We start from the raw sequence: 18,039 nt of genomic DNA, 5'->3' as shown, positions 1-18,039 counted from the left end.
CACTCACATTGCCACCTGTATATGTTTGATATTGCCTTTGGAGCAGCACTTAGACTGGACATGACTAAAGTCGATCTTCTGATCAAGTATTTTTACCTGGAAAAGCACAGAGTTATAGGAAAGAGACCGTTATGTTGGAGTAATCCAAAGCAGCAAGGCTGCAGGTGTGGAAGACTGAGACTGAGGTAGTGAAATCTGTTCTTATGAATGACCTACCTAGTGGGAACAACTGGTTGAATTGACATATTTTATTATGTCTTTAGGTTGTATACTGGTTGTATAAGGACATTTTTCAACATATTTTTAGCAACCAGAAAAATATGTCTTTATCTGGTTGTAATCTGACCAGATAACAACCAAACAAGATATTTTTCCCATGAGGTATTGATCTCATCATGAAAAAGACACCTTTACTGTACCTGGTTATAACAGAGACCAGTTGGATGCAATCTGGTTATTATGAAAATTAAGTCATCAAAACATTATGTGCCCAATTCTGCACGCTGGGCAATGGTACCTTTCAACAAATAAAATAGTTTCAAAATGTTAACATTCATTAACACTTTTAATAGTCAATATAAAGTATCCATGGAAGCTTCCATGATGCCCTTTAACGAGTTATATAAAATACTTATAGACCCCTAAGTAGCTGCTGCCTGCTAATGATACTACAGTGTATTGCTTGTTATTGGGAGATGTTCGCTTATTTGATTGTTGCACTATTCTCCTATCTTTTATCATAGAGTGCATGATTCCCACAGGGTCAAAAAGACAGGCCAGTGATGGAGCAGAAATTATCAGGACAATGTTTGTGAATAAGGTTTTGTCTCAAAACTAGTTACTCACCCTGCCTCCTCCAGGAGTGTGATTCAGGTTGGCTTTGGATCCACAACGAGCCTGGACATTGCTTACGTCCAACTTCTTCTCAAGGATTTGGACCTGAAAGCAGAAGTAAAGGAAAAGGAGTATTGGCCTTGAGTAGTCAAACGCAGCGAGACTGCAGATGAGGACCATGCCAAAAGAAAGGGAGAATCTGAACTCTTGTAGGGATGAGAGCATAGGGCAGAAATATTTTGACTCACTTAATCCTTTAAAGGAGTACATTGTAGAGTTTGTGCACCTATGATAATTTAGCTTGTGTTGAGCAATGACGTGAGAGCCAGTAAAGATGGGGTAGGGCATTTCCAATTTCGAATAGGGTTGTTTCGATGATCATAACTTTAGAGAGACTCAAGACTCAGGTGTTGAGTTCATCCCTTAGTTACTCACATTGCCACCTCCGGGTGTATGTTTGATATTGTCTTTGGAGCCACACTTAGACTGCACATTGCTTAAGTCGATCTTCTTTTCAATTATTTGTACCTGGAAAAGTGCAGAGGTAGGGGAAGAGACTGTTATCCTTCAAGGGTTTCAAAGCAGAGGACTCTACACTGATTCAAGTGAGCTGTCTGAGACAGATTAAAAATCTCTCAAAACAAAAACGACTAGCCACGCAACAGTTTGTCATTGGAGTGAGAGCTTCCATCCCTGTGTAAAACATTAAAGCAGATGAAGAGACAGTGAATGAGAGGAATGGAATATCAAGGTTGTGTGAGGCACTCTGCCATGTAGTTACACCAAATAGAGCCTGAACTTACCCTTCCTCCTCCAGGCTGGTGCTTGATGTTGTCCGTGGAGCCGATCTTGGACCTGACGTTCTTCAGGTCCGGCAAGGGGGCCGCGGCGGTGAGGGGTGCAGGGGCGCGGCTCTTGAGAGAGCCAGGGGACTTGGGTGGGGTGCGCACCACCGCAACCTTCTTCACCTGGTTGGTGGCCACAGCCAAGGGCTTCCCGGGAAGAGTCTTGCTGGAGGGGGACTTGGGAGTACCAGGGCTGCTCTGTCCACTGGTGTTGTCTTTAGAGAGTATTGAAAGGGTACAGTGAGCCTTTTTGAAGACCGCAGATTTACAGTTATTTCAAGGCCAGTGATAGATCGTACTAAGAAACAAATGAAGGCTAGTCCTGATCGAACTAATGGGTTCAATAAAATTCATAAATGTCTCTATTTACCTTTGTTCTTGCCGCTTGCTGTATCACAAAAATAAACAGCACAAATTAGGCATAATCAGAGGTTTGTCAATCATACTTTTTGTGCTGCACATTGCAGGCTAGCTAGCTACATACCTGGAGCTGGGGTTTTGGCGGGAATCTTGGTTCCGGGGGCCTGAGGCCTGGCACCACCCGGAGTCTTTACATCCCCAGAAAAAGAAACAAAGGGTTGAAAATGACATTAGTGACAAATGACCAACCAACATGCTCTTGATTGACTGGCTGATCCATCAGCACTCTTGGTATTGTATTTTTCGAATATGAAATTATACTTTTGTTGCTTTGTTTGCTAGCTAGTTACCTAGCTTGCATTGCCTATTGACAATGTAGCTAATGCTAGCTATGGCTACCTAGCCAGGTAAGGTAACTTTTTTTTACTCCAAGTGTATGTTAGATAGATAAGTTATTATGAATATAACCCTCATATAACCCTCACCCTCCTGTCAATCTTGATACGATTTAAGAGCACTAGCTACTCCAAATGTGGCCATTAGCCTTGACTGCATGCTGAACATGCATTCAGAGCCATAAAACAAGCTTTATTTTAGGGGTCAATTGCAGTCCTTTAAACATGGGAAAATGCATGATACGATTGTATAGCCTCAATGCATAAGCACAATATCATTCAAGTGGCTTTCAATATGGACAAAGAGCATCAGCCTTAGACATTCATAGCCATTCACTATGCGACACTAAGCTTGCTTCAGCTAACTACTATTCACAATGTACAGTATCTGTCGCCCATGACAACCCCCATAGGAGTTGGCTATACACCAAAAAACAACTAGGCTACAGCATCTGTAAATCTTAATTTTGTTTATGTGAAACTGATCAGCTGCCTCTTCTACCTTAGTTCCTGTTCACTGCAGCCCTGTATGCATAATTCATAGTACTGAAGGTGTGAGAGTGAAACTGTGCAAGGGCATATTTCTCAGAAATGGCTGCGTTTTGTGATTGATTGACGCACGGATCGGTGTCAGTACACAGGAAATTGTTAAAGTGGGCTAAAGAGTTACACACTCACTGGCGAGGCAAGATGGAACACACTTCACTCTATGCTACTCTTAGTGAGTATACACATCTACTCTGGACACACTCAAGGACCAAAGGCTGTTCTCACCCTGCATCATAACTGGCTACAGATATTCAACAGAGAGGGGAGGGGGAGACTCATACTGGAAGTATAAATGGTATAGATGGGTTAGCTGACAACGTCACGAAAACGATGCGCACGCTTCAATGGGGCAGAAGTCTGTGAGTTGTTGTGATTCTGGATGGCCAGATAGCTACCAACAATGACAAGAAACTGCCATGTGAGGAATCGTAAGTGATTAGTTTCAGCTAGTTTCATCTTGTTCTTGATACCATGTGTTGTTTTGAGGTGTTTTCACTGATTTCATGTCAATGCTAATATGGCTAGCTAGCTAAATTCGCTAGCTAGCTAACCAACAACTGTAACAACATTTTGTCAGCCGGTTATTGTAATGCAAAAGACTGTCGGTCTCACGGTAAATTACTGTTAATGAACATAAACACGTTTAGCATCACCAGGCCTCCACGCATACAAGCTGCATACAAGCTGCATACAAGCTGCATACAAGCCGCTGATGCGCCATTGGAACATCTTCATTTAAAAAAGTATAATAAATCAATTTAATATACACCATCACAATAAATACATTATTTATTTTAGTCAGGTTTAAAGAAACATTATGATATGAAGAAAATGTATTTCAGAAAAACAGAATATGAGTTGGCCTACTGTATGTTATCTGGCTATGCTCCATGCCATAGGCTATAGGCATGTTCATTTAGCTGACATATATGCTTATAAGACCCGTGCCATTCTTTTATATTATATGATTTTATAGTTAGAAGAATATAGAAATGATATTTTTCCCATTCTGGAGCGAGTATGCATATGATGTTGAGCGTAAAAGTTATAATTTGAAACAGGTCCTATACGCTAGATTTAGTTATTTGGCAACTTTAGTTGTGAATGATACAAACCTTAGAATGTCTTAGAAATCAAAACATATATGGGCTGCATGATGCAACTATAGGCTATTGATGATTTCAGAAAGTCGCAAAAAAAGCTTGCGCTCTGTTCCTTGCCTCATGCTACACAGCTGTTCTCTCATCATGTGATCATATTTTCACCCATCAGACTATTCTCAATTTAATCTTGTCTTTACTAATATGTAAAATTAGTTTCGATTTAGAATGGCCCATTATCAAATGGGAAGGAACAGGGGCAGGGGAAAAATCCATGTCATCTGTATGCACTCGATTAGCGAATAGAGGCCACACGCTTTCTGTTTTTTTAATGATGCGGGTAGGCTACTTCGGTTTTATAGCAGAGCTGTGCTTAATATGAGCAGCTGAGAAATACATATAAGAACACTTATTTCACTTCAGGCATCAACCACTGTTTGAGGAGCATGCTCTCGTTGCGCGACAGGTGATATTCCGCCCAAACTCTGTATGCCATGGGCTCTCCAACCCTGTTCCTGCAGCTACCCAGTTGTGAAAACCAAGTGAAATATGTTCGAGAACATAAATTCTAACATGTTTTCGCTATTAAACATATTTCACTAAACTGTTGAGAGCCCCTCTGTGTGCTCAAGAAAGGAATAAAGGAGAGAGGAGGAGATGGAAACACATGGTGGTGAGATATTCTGTATAGCTACAGTGCCTTCGGAAAGTATTCAGACCCCCTGGACTTTTTCCACATTTTGTTACGTTACAGCCTTATTCTAAAATTGATTAAATAAAAGAAAATCCTCATCAATCTACACACAATACCCTATAATGACAAAGCGAAAACAGGTTTGTAAAAATATTTGCAAATGTATTACTAACAAAAAACAGAAATACCTTATTTACATAAGTATTCAGACCCTTTGCTATGAGACTCAAAATCGAGCTCAGGTGCATCCTGTTTCCATTGATCATCCTTGATTTTTCTACAACTTGATTGGAATCCACCTGTGGTAAATTCAATTGATTGGACAAGATTTGGAAAGGCACACACCTGTCTATATAAGGTCCCACAGTTGACAGTGCATGTCAGAGCAAAAACCAAGCCATGAGGTGGAAGGATTTGTCCGTAGAGCTCCGAGACAGGATTGTGTCGAGGCACAGATCTGGGGAATGGTACCAAAAAATGTCTGCAGCATTGAAGGTCCCCAAGAACACAGTGGCCTCAATCAAATGGAAGAAGTTTGGAACCACCAAGACTCTTCCTAGAGCTGGCCGCCCAGCCAAACTAAGCAATCGGGGGAGAACGGCCTTGGTCAGGGAGGTGACCAAGAACCCGATGGTCACTCTGACAGAGCTCTAGAGTTCCTCTGTGGAGATGGGAGAACCTTCCAGAAGGACAACCATTTCTGCAGCACTCCACCAATCAGGCCTTTATGGTAGAGTGGCCAGACGGAAGCCACTCCTCTGTAAAAGGCACATGACAGCGCGCTTCGAGTTTGCCAAAAGGCACCTAAAGACTCTCAGACCATAAGAAACAAGATTCTCTGGTCTGATGAAACCAAGATTGAACTCTTTGGCCTGAATGCCAAGCGTCACGTTTGGAGGAAACCTGGCATAGTGGTGGCAGCATCATGCTGTGGGGATGTTTTTCAGCAGAGGGACTGGGAGACTAGTTAGGATCGAGACAAAGATGAACGGTGCAAAGTACAAATCAAATCACATTTTATTGGTCACACGTGTTTAGCAGATGTTATTGCGGGTGTGGCGATATGCTTGTGCTTCCAGCTCAGACAGTGCAGTAATATCTAACAAGTAATATATAACAATTTCACAACATATACCCAATACACACAAATCTAAGTAAGGAATGAATTAAGAATATATACAGTACCAGTCAAAAGTTTGGATACACCTACTCATTCGAGGGTTTTTATTAATTGTTTTACTATTTTCTACATTGTAGAATAATAGTGAAGACATCAGAACTATGAAACAACACATATGTAATCATGTAGTAACCAATAAAGTGTTAAACAAATCAAAATATATTTTATCTTTGAGATTGTTCAAATAGACACCCTTTGCCTTGATGACAGCTTTGCACACTCTTGGCATTCTCTCAACCAGCTTCATGAGGTAGTCACCTGGAATGCATTTCAATTAACAGGTGTGCCTTCTTAAAAGTTAATTTGTGGAATTTATTTCCTTCTTAATGCGTTTGAGCCAATCAGTTGTGTTGTGACAAGGTAAGATAGCTTTGCTGGTGACCATCTCCGGTGACCTTCTCCCTTACCTCACCTCGCTCATCAACTCATCGTTGACCGCTGGCTATGTCCCTTCCATCTTCAAGAGAGCGAGAGTTGCACCCCTTCTCAAAAAACCAACACTTGATCCCTCTGATGTCAACAACTACAGACCAGTATCCCTTCTTTCTTTTCTCTCCAAAACTCTTGAGCGTGCCGTCTCTAGCCAACTCTCTTGCTATCTCTCTCAGAATGACCTTCTTGATCCAAACCAGTCAGGTTTCAAGACTGGTCATTCAACTGAGACTGCTCTTCTCTGTGTCACGGAGGCTCTCCGCACTGCTAAAGCTAACTCTCTCTCCTCTGCTCTTGTCCTTCTAGACCTGTCTGCTGCCTTTGATACTGTGAACCATCAGATCCTCCTCTCCACCCTCTCCGAGTTGGGCATCTCCGGCACGGCTCACTCTTGCATTGAGTCCTACCTGACCGGTCGCTCCTACCAAGTGGCGTGCGAGAATCTGTCTCCGCACCACGTGCTCTCACCACTGGTGTCCCCCAGGGCTCAGTTCTAGGCCCTCTCCTGTTCTCGCTATACACCAAGTCACTTGGCTCTGTCATATCCTCACATGGCCTCTCCTATCATTGCTACGCAGACGACACACAACTAATCTTCTCCTTTCCCCCTTCTGATAACCAGATGGCGAATCGCATCTCTGCATGTCTGGCAGACATATCAGTGTGGATGACGGATCACCACCTTCAAGCTAAACCTCGGCAAGACGGAGCTGCTCTTCCTCCCGGGGAAGGACTGCCCGTTCCATGATCTCGCCATCATGGTTGACAACTCCATTGTGTCCTCCTCCCAGAGTGCGAAGAGCCTTGGCGTGACCCTGGACAACACCCTGTCGTTCTCCGCTAACATCAAGGCGGTGACCCGATCCTGTAGGTTCATGCTCTACAACATTCGGAAAGTACGACCCTGCCTTACACAGGAAGCGGCACAGGTCCTAATCCAGGCACTTGTCATATCCCGTCTGGATTACTGCAACTCGCTGTTGGCTGGGCTCCCTGCCTGTGCCATTAAACCCCTACAACTCATCCAGAATGCCGCAGCCCGTCTGGTGTTCAACCTTCCCAAGTTCTCTCACGTCACCCCGCTCCTCCGCACACTCCACTGGCTTCCAGTTGAAGCCCGCATCTGCTACAAGACCATGGTGCTTGCCTACGGAGCTGTGAGGGGAACGGCACCTCCGTACCTTTAGGCTCTGATCAGTCCCTACACCCAAACGAGGGCATTGCGTTCATCCACCTCTGGCCTGCTGGCCCCCCTACCTCTGCGGAAGCACAGTTCCCGCTCAGCCCAGTCAAAACTGTTCGCTGCTCTGGCACCCCAATGGTGGAACAAGCTCCCTCACGACGCCAGGACAGCGGAGTCACTCACCACCTTCCGGAGACACTTGAAACCCCACCTCTTTAAGGAATACCTGGGATAGGATAAAGTAATCCTTCTTACCCCACCCCAAAGAAGAAAAAAAAAACATATTGTAAAGTGGTTATCCCACTGGATATCCCACCATAAGGTGAATGCACCAATTTGTAAGTCGCTCTGGATAAGAGCGTCTGCTAAATGACGTAAATGTACATGTAAATGTGACACTGTCTGTGATTTATTTAGAATTCAAGGCACACAACCAGCATGGCTACCACAGCATTATGCAGCGACACGCCATCCCATCTGTTTTGCGCTTAGTGGGACTATCATTTGTTTTTCAATAGGACAATGACCAAAAACACACCTCCAGGCTGCGTAAGGGCTATTTGACAAAGAAGGAGAGTGATGGAGTGCTGCATCAGATGACCTGGCCTCCACAATCACCCAATCTCAACCCAATTGAGATGGTTTGGGATGAGTTGGACCGCAGAGTGAAGGAAAAGCAGCCAACAAGTGCTCAGCATATGTGGGAACTCCTTCAAGACTGTTGGAAAAGCATTCCTCATGAAGCTGGTTGAGAGAATGCCAAGAGTCTTCAAAGCTGTCGACAAAGCAAAGGGTTCTTCAAAATATATATTTTGATTTGTTTAACACTTTTTTGGTTACTACATGATTCCATATGTGTTATTTCATCGTTTTGACGTCTTCACTATTATTCTACAATATAGAAAATAGTAAAAATAAAGAAAAACCCTTTTGACTGGTACTGTATATATATATTTTGTATTTTACCCCCCAATTTTCAATCTTGTCTCATCGCTGCAACTCCCCAATGGGCTCGGGAGAGGCAAAGGTGGAGTCATGCGTCCTCCGAAACATGACCTGCCTAACTGCGCACCTTAACACCCGCTAGCTTAACCCAGAAGCCAGCTGCACCAATGAGTCGGAGGAAACACTGTTCAACTGGCAACTGGGTCAGCCTGCAGGCACCCGGCCCACCACAAGGAGTCGCTAGAGTGCGATGAGCCAAGTAAAGCCCCACCGCCCAAACCCTCCCCTAACCCGGACGACGCTGGGCCAATTGTGCGCCGTCCTATGGGACTCCGACCACGGCCGGTTGTGGCACAGCCTGGGAATGAACCCGGGTCTGTAGTAGAGAACTGTGCCACTCGGGAGGCAGACAACATCATTTTTCATTTGTCAGTGTCAGCAGAGTAAGCTACCCTGTAATTTTTGTAGTATTTAAAAAAATGCATGAGCGCACTTGGGTGTCCCGTACCGGTAAGAAATTAAATAAAAAAATTAACTAAAACAAAAAACATATTTTAAAAAATCTACTTTCACCCCTGCCTATACATCAGATTGAACTATTGTAAAAAAGAAGACCCCTAAAAAGGAGTAACCTCCCTCTCCATTCTACTCTACAGAGAGAGCTGAAGGTCCCTGAGAGAGGCTGAGACGAGAGGAGGGACAGGAAGTGGACACATTGACACAGCCACACACACAAATGCATGGACAAACACGCACACACCACACACACGTAATTAACAATGATATCATGGGAAAACATGTATTTTCTTAAACCTTTTTTTAACTATGAATGATGATTGATGTATTTATGTTTAGCAAATAGCAATACAATTGCACCTATTATTAAAATAAAGGCTTGAGCAATCCAGAGTGTGGGCCCCATTTAATCAAATGTATATATCGAAAACCTTCAATCACACCCTTACAATCGTAAGGTGTTACAATCGTAAAAGACAAGACTGGGGGTTAGTGAGTGTTGGTGTTAGTTGATGCACAGGAAAACAATGCTGTTTGTTAGATGGTGTTAAGGTCTAGCCTGCACCACTATCAGCCGTATGCAGGGGTGCATGGGTTGTACCACTCTCAGCCGTGTGCATGCTTGTGCCATACTTACACAGGTCTGCCTGGCCCCTACACTGCTGGCTCTAGTAGGTACTGAGGTGGGCCCATTTCTGGTTCTGTTGACTGGGGAGGGTCTTTTAAGGGCAGATGTGGGTCTAGTTTTGGGTGTCTTTGTATGATTGGAAGCAATGAGTGTAAAAAATTGTTTGAATACCTTGAAAGTAAATGATGAAATGTTATGAAACAGGCACGGATTCACAAATGAACGGTATGAGTTAAAGGTTCATACTGATTAGGAAATATGATTTCAAAAAAGGTTTTCAATGACAAATTAAGAGGAAATGTGTAGCATTGTCCATTGTACTGGTATGGCCAAAATTACCTACCTTCTTATCAGCATTGTCGTTTTCAATCTTCGCTTGAGCTGTGGAAGAAAAAGGGGAAACAGACATTTAGCATATTGGACTCTTCAGACAAAAATATCTATTGCCCTTTTTTAGCTCACCGAGTGAACAAACTTTGAGAGGCCATCGGCATGTTTCTTTGTATGTATGTGTGCATAGGGAAGTGGAGACCAAATGAAAGACAATCACAAAGATGTGGAACTCTCAAAAACATGCACAGTGACAAACTGTAACACACAGGACTTGTTGACTGGAAACACTCAAGGCATTTGTGAGATCCGTAAACCGTAGTGGATTTTGGGTCTGCAAGGCCAGCAGAAAGAGCAAGACAGACAGAAGGAAACAGAAGCAAGGGGAAGGGAGAGGATGACAAGCTTATCCTCAGCCAAACGTGAAGTTCCATAGCACATTTTCAGGGGAGCGAATGCTGCATAGCATACGGTAGCTGTTTTGTAAAATAAAGTGGAAGAAATTAACTGAAGAAGATTTAGTTTGGGATTTGGTGAATAGAACTGCAAACAGACCTTTGAATATAGCAACCGGGACCAATGACTTTCTTGCGGGAGAACTTTGGGGAATTTTCTGGAGTTCACTTGTGGTCTTGGTAGACTGTACAACATCTCTCGTCTTGGGATCCTCAACAACATCAGGTATGGACATATGGCTTGCTCTTTCTAATTTTACAACAGGGTTAATTACACCTATGTCAGATAATACTGTTGTCAAATGTTTGACACTCTCAGAAGACACCATGTTTCCATTGACCTGTGGCTCTATTTGTCCCTCCAGCTGGTTGTCCACATCGAAATGGGCAGTGTCCTTTAAAGCTGATGAGATGGCTTCATGTACCTCCTGTAGATGTTCTGAATAATGTCTGGGGCTTCTGTCCACTGGTACAGAGTTTTCCAGAACAAAGTGGGAAGAGGATGGACTGTGAACTGGGAAGGAATCAGGGCTTCCTGGCACAAACTGCTTAGATCCAGTATTAGAAGCAGCAGCAGCCTGTTGGAGAGATTCGGCATAATCGAAAGCCAGTCCTTGTTTTGTGGCTTCTTTTGAAATCCTTAGACCCTGGTCTTCATCTACCCACAATCTATTCTCTTCAACGGAGGTGAGGTCCTCAAAGGCTGTGCTGCGGACTAAAGAGGTGCCCAGCGGATCACTCTGCCCAGAGGAGCACTCAGGTGCATCAAGACTGACCGCTCTCTGAGAATCTGGACTGACCCCCCTGGCGGATGGGAGGTCCCCTCTCCCTCTCCCCTCTGACCCCTGGGTATGGTCTCTGGAGGTCCATAAAGAGTTACTCAACTTCTTCCCAAAGTCCCCTCGCCCCTGTGCCCCCTCTGAGTGTGCAGCTTCAGAGTCCAGAGAACAAGAAGCTCCCAAGGTCTTGAAGCCAAGTCCTGCCCCAATCTCTGTGTCTTCAGCAGCTTCTGATCCACTAGGCGGTGCCAACACAAATCCACTGAGGATTCCCACACCAGGTTCCTCTAGTTCTTTTGAAAGGCAGATTTAATGGTGAATTTACTCCACTCTTTTCCGTCTCCCCGTTAAAATGTTATTCGAGAAGAAGTAAAGGAGAAATTAATTTGACAGTGAACTACATAGTCATGATTTGGAGAACACAAAAAATTATACATGTTTTAAAAAATTACTGCTGCCCTTCATTGGAGAAACCACATAAAAGTTTTTTAAAAATTATGTTTTTTTGTTTATAATGGTGTCGTGAAAGCAGTCACAGGACGCTTTCTGCATCTGTCCAGCAGCTATGAAAAGTGCGGAATGGATAGAATGGTTTTATAAAATGCACATAACAACTTACATTAACATTAATTATGTAAAGATAGACAAAATGCTTCACGACTGGATCAGTGGAAAAGATTGACAACAGATGACTATGAGACAAATGTAAACATAACTGTGAGATGTGCTGGGATGATGTGCTGTCATACACACTGAATGATGCATATTTAATTCCAAAATGTGCCTTTAAACAAATATGTCTAATTATGCTGATAACTTTTGAACATGCATCATAGTCTTTTAAACAGTTATCATAGCAGTTTATACTACTGTATTATATTTGGCACTTTGGCACCAATAGTATTGTAGCAGTTATGGCTAATATCATAAAATAGGGCTCTGGACATCATCTGAGATATACCCAAAGCGTTAGCAAACATTGTCCATAGTGTGATCGACTAAAATACCTGTTGGGGCTGCTCCTCCAGTCGCTGTTCAAACACGATGAGGCAGTGCAGAGAAACAAAAAGAGGATCCAACTATTTTAGGTCTTGTCAAACACATTACATGCTAAAGTGCATAACATCCAAAAGAACCATACAACTGCAAAGAAAGCAAAGCAGCCTAGATTACTTTACACCATGCATACAGTCTTTGGTTAATGCACAAAAGCCACAGCAACTCATCTTTACCTCTGCATTTTCCACATACATCAAAACAAAGTAATTCGATTAAACAATTCATATCTAAATCCAGCTGTGTGTGTGTGGGTGGGTATAGGTATTGTTAGATGTGGGAGATGCTGAGCCTGACACACTGTTTTAATTTCAAATCATGGTCCAACACGACACCTAACCTGGTTTTCCTTCTGGCTGCACAGCAACTGTGTTCTCCATTATTGTGGCATCCTCCATATCTGAAGGCTCCTGATCTGTTTAACATATCACAGGGTCCTTTCAACATGCTGTTTCCCCTTTCTCTTGGGCTATGTAACATGTAACATGGCGTGCAGTGTACTACAATACCCATAATGCTATGTGTAACATATCCGGTTTCTATCTGTTTTCAGAATGGAGGCGTGTGTTTTGATCCCACTGCTGACACTAGTATGTATCTTTAGTAGTTCTAGTTGAGATACTGTACACAATGGTATTGTGTATGGACCAGGGGAAAAGTTATGCTTTGTGATTTGTCTGCTACAAACTTGACCACACACACAAAACCAAATGCACTGGGGGAAATTAATGAGAGAAGTAAGAGTATTAAGAAAATTAAGAGTGATTCATAAAAGACAAAAGGGAAAAAAAGGTTAACCCAGAAATAACATTAAAGTAAGCATTAACGAAAGCCAAACAAAAACAAACTCTCTTCAGGTTATGGCTTCTGAAACCAACAAATAGTTAAAACAATATTAAGCTGATACAGTACATAATATAATTATGTTACATACAAAAGAGGGGCAGAACCAGCTATTAATATAAAATAACAACATTAGAAAGGTTTAATGCAAAAGACAGTGGTGGTTCTGGTACCAGGTTGCACCTCCTCCCCAGAGGCGCAAAGGTGCACCTCCTCGTCACAGGGGGTGCTCTCCAGTTCAGAGAGCTCAGACTGTGGTTCAGCCACCCTGTCCTTTGGTGTGGCTTCCTCAGGCTCCACTGGGAGAGAAATGCACGCTTTAGGTTAGAAACCTGGTTGGGCATGTCATGGATTAATAAATAACAATCTGCTTATTTTGACCGATGATCAGAAGGCAAAATACAAAACACAGAGCCAGACACAATCAATCAAACTGAGAAGAAAGCAAAGGTTAGTCATATAGGTTGTCATACATTTGTAAAGCAAAATAAAGTCTGCAAACCAAAAAACAAGCTTTCTTGGGGTTATGGCTCTGAAACAAATGAATAGTTTAGCAATATTAAAATGGTATCCTGCATAGAAACACAGACTGTACATAGTGAAGGATTTTTTATTTTTTTATGGATAGAAAAAACATTGGTATTAAAGCTGAATGCAAAGTGCAGTGGTGGTGGTGGGGGCATACCAGGGTGCACCTCCTCATCACAGGTCTTGCTCTCCAGTTCAAAGAGCTCAGACTGTGGTTCAGCCGCTCTGCCCTCTACTGTGGCTTCCTCAGGCTCCACTGGGAGAGAAAGGCAAGCTTTAGATTAGAAACCTGGGCCGTGTTCAGAAGGACACACCGTAGGAAAAGGTTATGAAAGGGAAAATGTAAAATTAATGTTTCATATTGGACATGTGCATGTAGTCCATGCTGTTTCAGTCCGTTTGGTGCCTAATGAACACAACTGCAACTTCATCTATCTGTGCCGATGGTGTGTAGTACTGAAAAACCTCCTCCACATTTTCCACACACCAAACACTGGTTATGGAAGTAGTGAATATCAACAAATGCTGTGAAATGGAATCAAAAATACCTTTATTTCAACATTTAAACCCAGCCATTGGGTATTATTGTAATGTTTAGTCCCTAAATCCAGGCTTAATGTTGCACCCGTTGACCAGCTCTGTAATTCCCCTTTCAGAGAATGGCGCCCGTTCCTTTAGCGCTTATCGCACCATGATCAAGATTGTTACATCATCAAACAATCAATTGCCAACGTATTTCAGTGCAAGTGACAATTATTTAAGTTAGCAGTAGTCAGTCTGGCAATTAAATGGAAATTGCTGAAAGGGCGAAAACCAGCTCTTTAATCATGAAGAATGATCACCAATTGCTAATGACTTCACATGATCTCATATACCACTAAACTACACAAAACACGCTTGACTCCATTGTGAAGTAAATATTTAGTATCTACACTAGAAGACTACTAACAAATCACAGTGGTCTCCCGTAACTACTAGTTAGTAGAGTGTACTCACTATGTGCCGTACAGTCAGCGCACGTGCTGTTAAGCTCTGTGGAGGAACCTGACTCAGAGCGGTGTAGCTTCCTGCTCGTCCGAGTGGTAAGGGGAAGGGCGAAGGGGGAGAACGAGTGCACTAGTGAGGGCTGTAAACTGGGGAAAGCTAGACTACGTACTACTAGGCCAGAACAGCCATTTGGGGGCACAGCAGGAATAAAAAGAGAAGGTTATCATCGTTGTTGTTACATTTGTTGCAACACAACAGCAACCCCATTGTGAAAGGTTGGCAACAGTACAGCTACTGTGCTCTTCTCTCCTTTGTAGATAAAGTGCCTTCAGAAAGTATTCACACTAATTGACTTTTTCCACATTTTGTTGTGTTACAGCCTGAATTAAAATTGTATAACATTTAGATTTTATGTCACTGGTCTAAACACAATACCCCATAATGTCAAAGTGGAATTATGTTATTTTTTCAACAATGAAATGAAAATGAAAAGCTGAAATGTCTTGAGTCAATAAGTATTCAACCCCTTTGTTATGGCATACCTAAATAAGTTCAGGAGTAAAAATTAGCTTAACAAGTCACATAATAAGTTGCATAGACTCACTCTGTGTGCGATAATAGTGTTTAACATGATTTTTGATTGACTACCTCATCTCTGTACCCCACACATACAATTAGCTGAAAGGTCCCTCAGTCGAGCAGTGAATTTCAAACACAGATTCAACCACAAAGATCAGGGAGGTTTTCCATTGCTTCACAAAGAAGGACACCTATTGGTAGATGGGTTAGAAAAGGGAAGCCTGTGTATGAAAAAAAGGAAGCCTGAACAGAATAAAACATATTCCAAAACATGCATCCTGTTTGCAATAAGGCAATAAAAGTAAAAATGCAAAGAAAATTGGCTAAGAAATTAACTTTATGTCCTGAATACAAAGCGTTATGTTTGGGGCAAATCCAACACAACATATCACTGAGTACCACTCTTCATGTTTTCAAGCATGGTGGTGGATGCATCATGTTATGGGTATGCTTGTCAATGGCAAGGACTAGAGAGTTTTCTTAGGCTAAAAATAAACGGAATAGAGCTAAGCACAGGCAAAATCCTAGAGGAAAACCTGGTTCAGTCTGCTTTCCAACAGACACTTGGAGACAAATTCACCTTTCAGCAGGACAATAACCTAAAACTCAAGGCCAACTATACACTGGAGTTGCTTACCAAGACAACATTGAATGTTCCTGAGTAGCCTAGTTACAGTTTGACTTAAATCGGCTTGAAAATCTATGGCAAGACTAGAAAATGGCTGTCTACGAATGATCAACAACCAACTTGACAGAGCTTGAAGAATTCTAAAAAGAATAATGTGCAAATATTGTACAATACAGGTGTGCAAATACTTATCTAATCAAGATACAGTTTATTAGCTTTTTTATTTTATTTTTTTAACCAATATTACAATTTTTCTTTAACTTTGACATTACAGAGTATTTTGTGTAGATCGTTGACAAAAAATTACAATTAAATCCATATTACCGGTAATCCCACTTTGTAACACTACTTTCTGAAGGCACTGCAATACGCCATCAACGCCATGGGGCAAACCTCCCTGTAGCCAAGGCTTTCCCTACTGTACTGTATCTCCCCATTCCTTCCTAGTCTTAGCCTTCCATTGACTACCCATTTGATTATTAATGTGCCTTTACAAAAGGTTAAGGATCTATGTACTGTCCTGAAAGCTTGATTGTTTACAGGGCTGAATTGGTAACAGTGGCGGTGGATGGAGGTGCAGGGAGCGTTCTGAGGCCCTGACCCAGATCCCTGTATTGCAGAGCAGGAGAGCGCAGCTGCAATCTGGGGACTGAAAGCCCAGTCAAGCATGCCTTGTTTGCTTTATGTAAAGGGATTAAAACAAAGCACAATCAGAAGCCTCAGCCTCTTGGCCCATTCATTGCAGAACATTTTGACTAGGAAATGGCATGTGCCTTTAGAGAAAACAAAAAAAGCTCATCATTCAAGACATTCATCTAGATATGGCAGTCTTGGGCACGTTTTTGTGGCTAGGATAATGCTTGTTGACTACAAAGCTACTCTCCGCCCACTATGCCCACACAGATCCAACCCATTTGCTTATGTGAAGCTATAAAAATAAGCTGTGTAAGTGAAGTCATTTGTTGTGTTCTTCCTGACTACAATTAGTACCCCTAATCACACTTTTCTGGCTCATGCAGTTTTAATGAAGACTTAATTTTTTCTTTTACCCTTCAAGCTCCTTTGCACGCCCATCCTCTAAGGCTATTTTGGGCCTCGCTGTAGTAATAGCCTCAATAAAACATCCCTCTGTTTCTATCAGGAGGTTAATTGAGCAAGCGTGTGCTTTGATGGGCTGTGCTAGTTTAGCAGCCTATTTTACAGGCTGATAGATAGATATAATAGCTGACCTTTCATGGGGCCATCCCCTGGGCTCCTGTGCCCCAGCTGGACCCCGTTCTCCTGGTGATGCAGGTCGTTGATGGTCATGCCGGCTAAGGAAGCGCTCATGGTGTCCCCGGAGTTGTAGCTGTAGGTGTTAGGGGCGTTGTTCATATAGTCCTGGTGTTGATCCATAGCAAGTCGGGTTCAGGCTATACAAAAGAGGAGCAGAAGAAAGTGCCAAATATACAGTTACCCAAAAAAATGAAATGCGCCAGTGGCAAAGATGTCGGAATTCAGATAAGACGTCATTGGTTTAGCGCTATCCACTTTTAAGAACCTCTGCTATTGAGCTCACCAGAGAATGTCAATTTCATTCAAGGTGGATCAAGTCAAATTGTGTTGCATTGGAGAGCCTATTCCTCTGAGAGCTACAGGTGACTATTGGAATCCAATAGAGATAATCAATGATGCAAAGGAACTTGCCAGTACCTGGTTCTGAGAATTTGCCAAGTAATTCAATTAACAACCTTTGAAAGTTGAAGAGTCTCTTCCGCCTGACATAAGCCAGTCAGTCAGCAGTGGCTCAATGTAAACAGACACTGCGCCTGTGAAAATCTGGTTATTTATATTCTTAACATGGGGGCCTGGTGTAGAGTTACAAGACGAAAATAGTTCCCTGTGCCCATGTGCGTTGTGTCCTAACTGTGATACCTCGCACTTCCTAAACAACCAGAGACCGCCTCAGTGTTTTCCTCCTTGAGATTCACTTAAACTCAATCAGACGGACACCGAGCTTATATTTATCAGTGACCTCACAGAAGTGAAAAGCCACTCAACTTTTAAGTTTGAGGTTTTAGCCAAGATATTTATTTATTATTGTTTTTCAGTAACATGTTTAGAAATATGTCATTAAGATGTGTATCAACCATCAAGGAGGTAGAGACCAGTGTATGAGGACATGCTCGCTCCACCAGATAGCTGTGAATGGCT

The 18,039-nt window shown here is 42.5% G+C and overlaps 1 protein-coding gene across 1 annotated transcript in view; it reads right to left on the bottom strand.

The window, feature by feature from the left end:
- The window catches only part of mapta (microtubule-associated protein tau a), a 36,910-nt gene that overhangs the window by 9,916 nt on the left and 8,955 nt on the right, over positions 1-18,039 (bottom strand). Inside the window, exons 2-12 of the mRNA XM_084163818.1 lie at positions 17,076-17,258; positions 13,810-13,908; positions 13,298-13,423; positions 12,233-12,256; positions 10,005-10,042; positions 9,671-9,787; positions 2,164-2,227; positions 2,050-2,067; positions 1,638-1,894; positions 1,270-1,362; positions 847-939 (exon numbers count right to left, since the gene is read on the bottom strand). Coding sequence (XP_084019944.1) covers positions 847-939; positions 1,270-1,362; positions 1,638-1,894; positions 2,050-2,067; positions 2,164-2,227; positions 9,671-9,787; positions 10,005-10,042; positions 12,233-12,256; positions 13,298-13,423; positions 13,810-13,908; positions 17,076-17,241 — 1,095 coding nt within the window. The 5' untranslated portion in view covers positions 17,242-17,258. The remainder of the gene's footprint in view (positions 1-846; positions 940-1,269; positions 1,363-1,637; positions 1,895-2,049; positions 2,068-2,163; positions 2,228-9,670; positions 9,788-10,004; positions 10,043-12,232; positions 12,257-13,297; positions 13,424-13,809; positions 13,909-17,075; positions 17,259-18,039) is intronic.

The sequence above is a fragment of the Coregonus lavaretus genome, assembly GCF_964263955.1.
Source record: "Coregonus lavaretus genome assembly, chromosome: 1".
Classification (NCBI taxonomy): domain Eukaryota; kingdom Metazoa; phylum Chordata; class Actinopteri; order Salmoniformes; family Salmonidae; genus Coregonus; species Coregonus lavaretus.
This window is presented reverse-complemented; position numbering and strand designations above follow the sequence as displayed.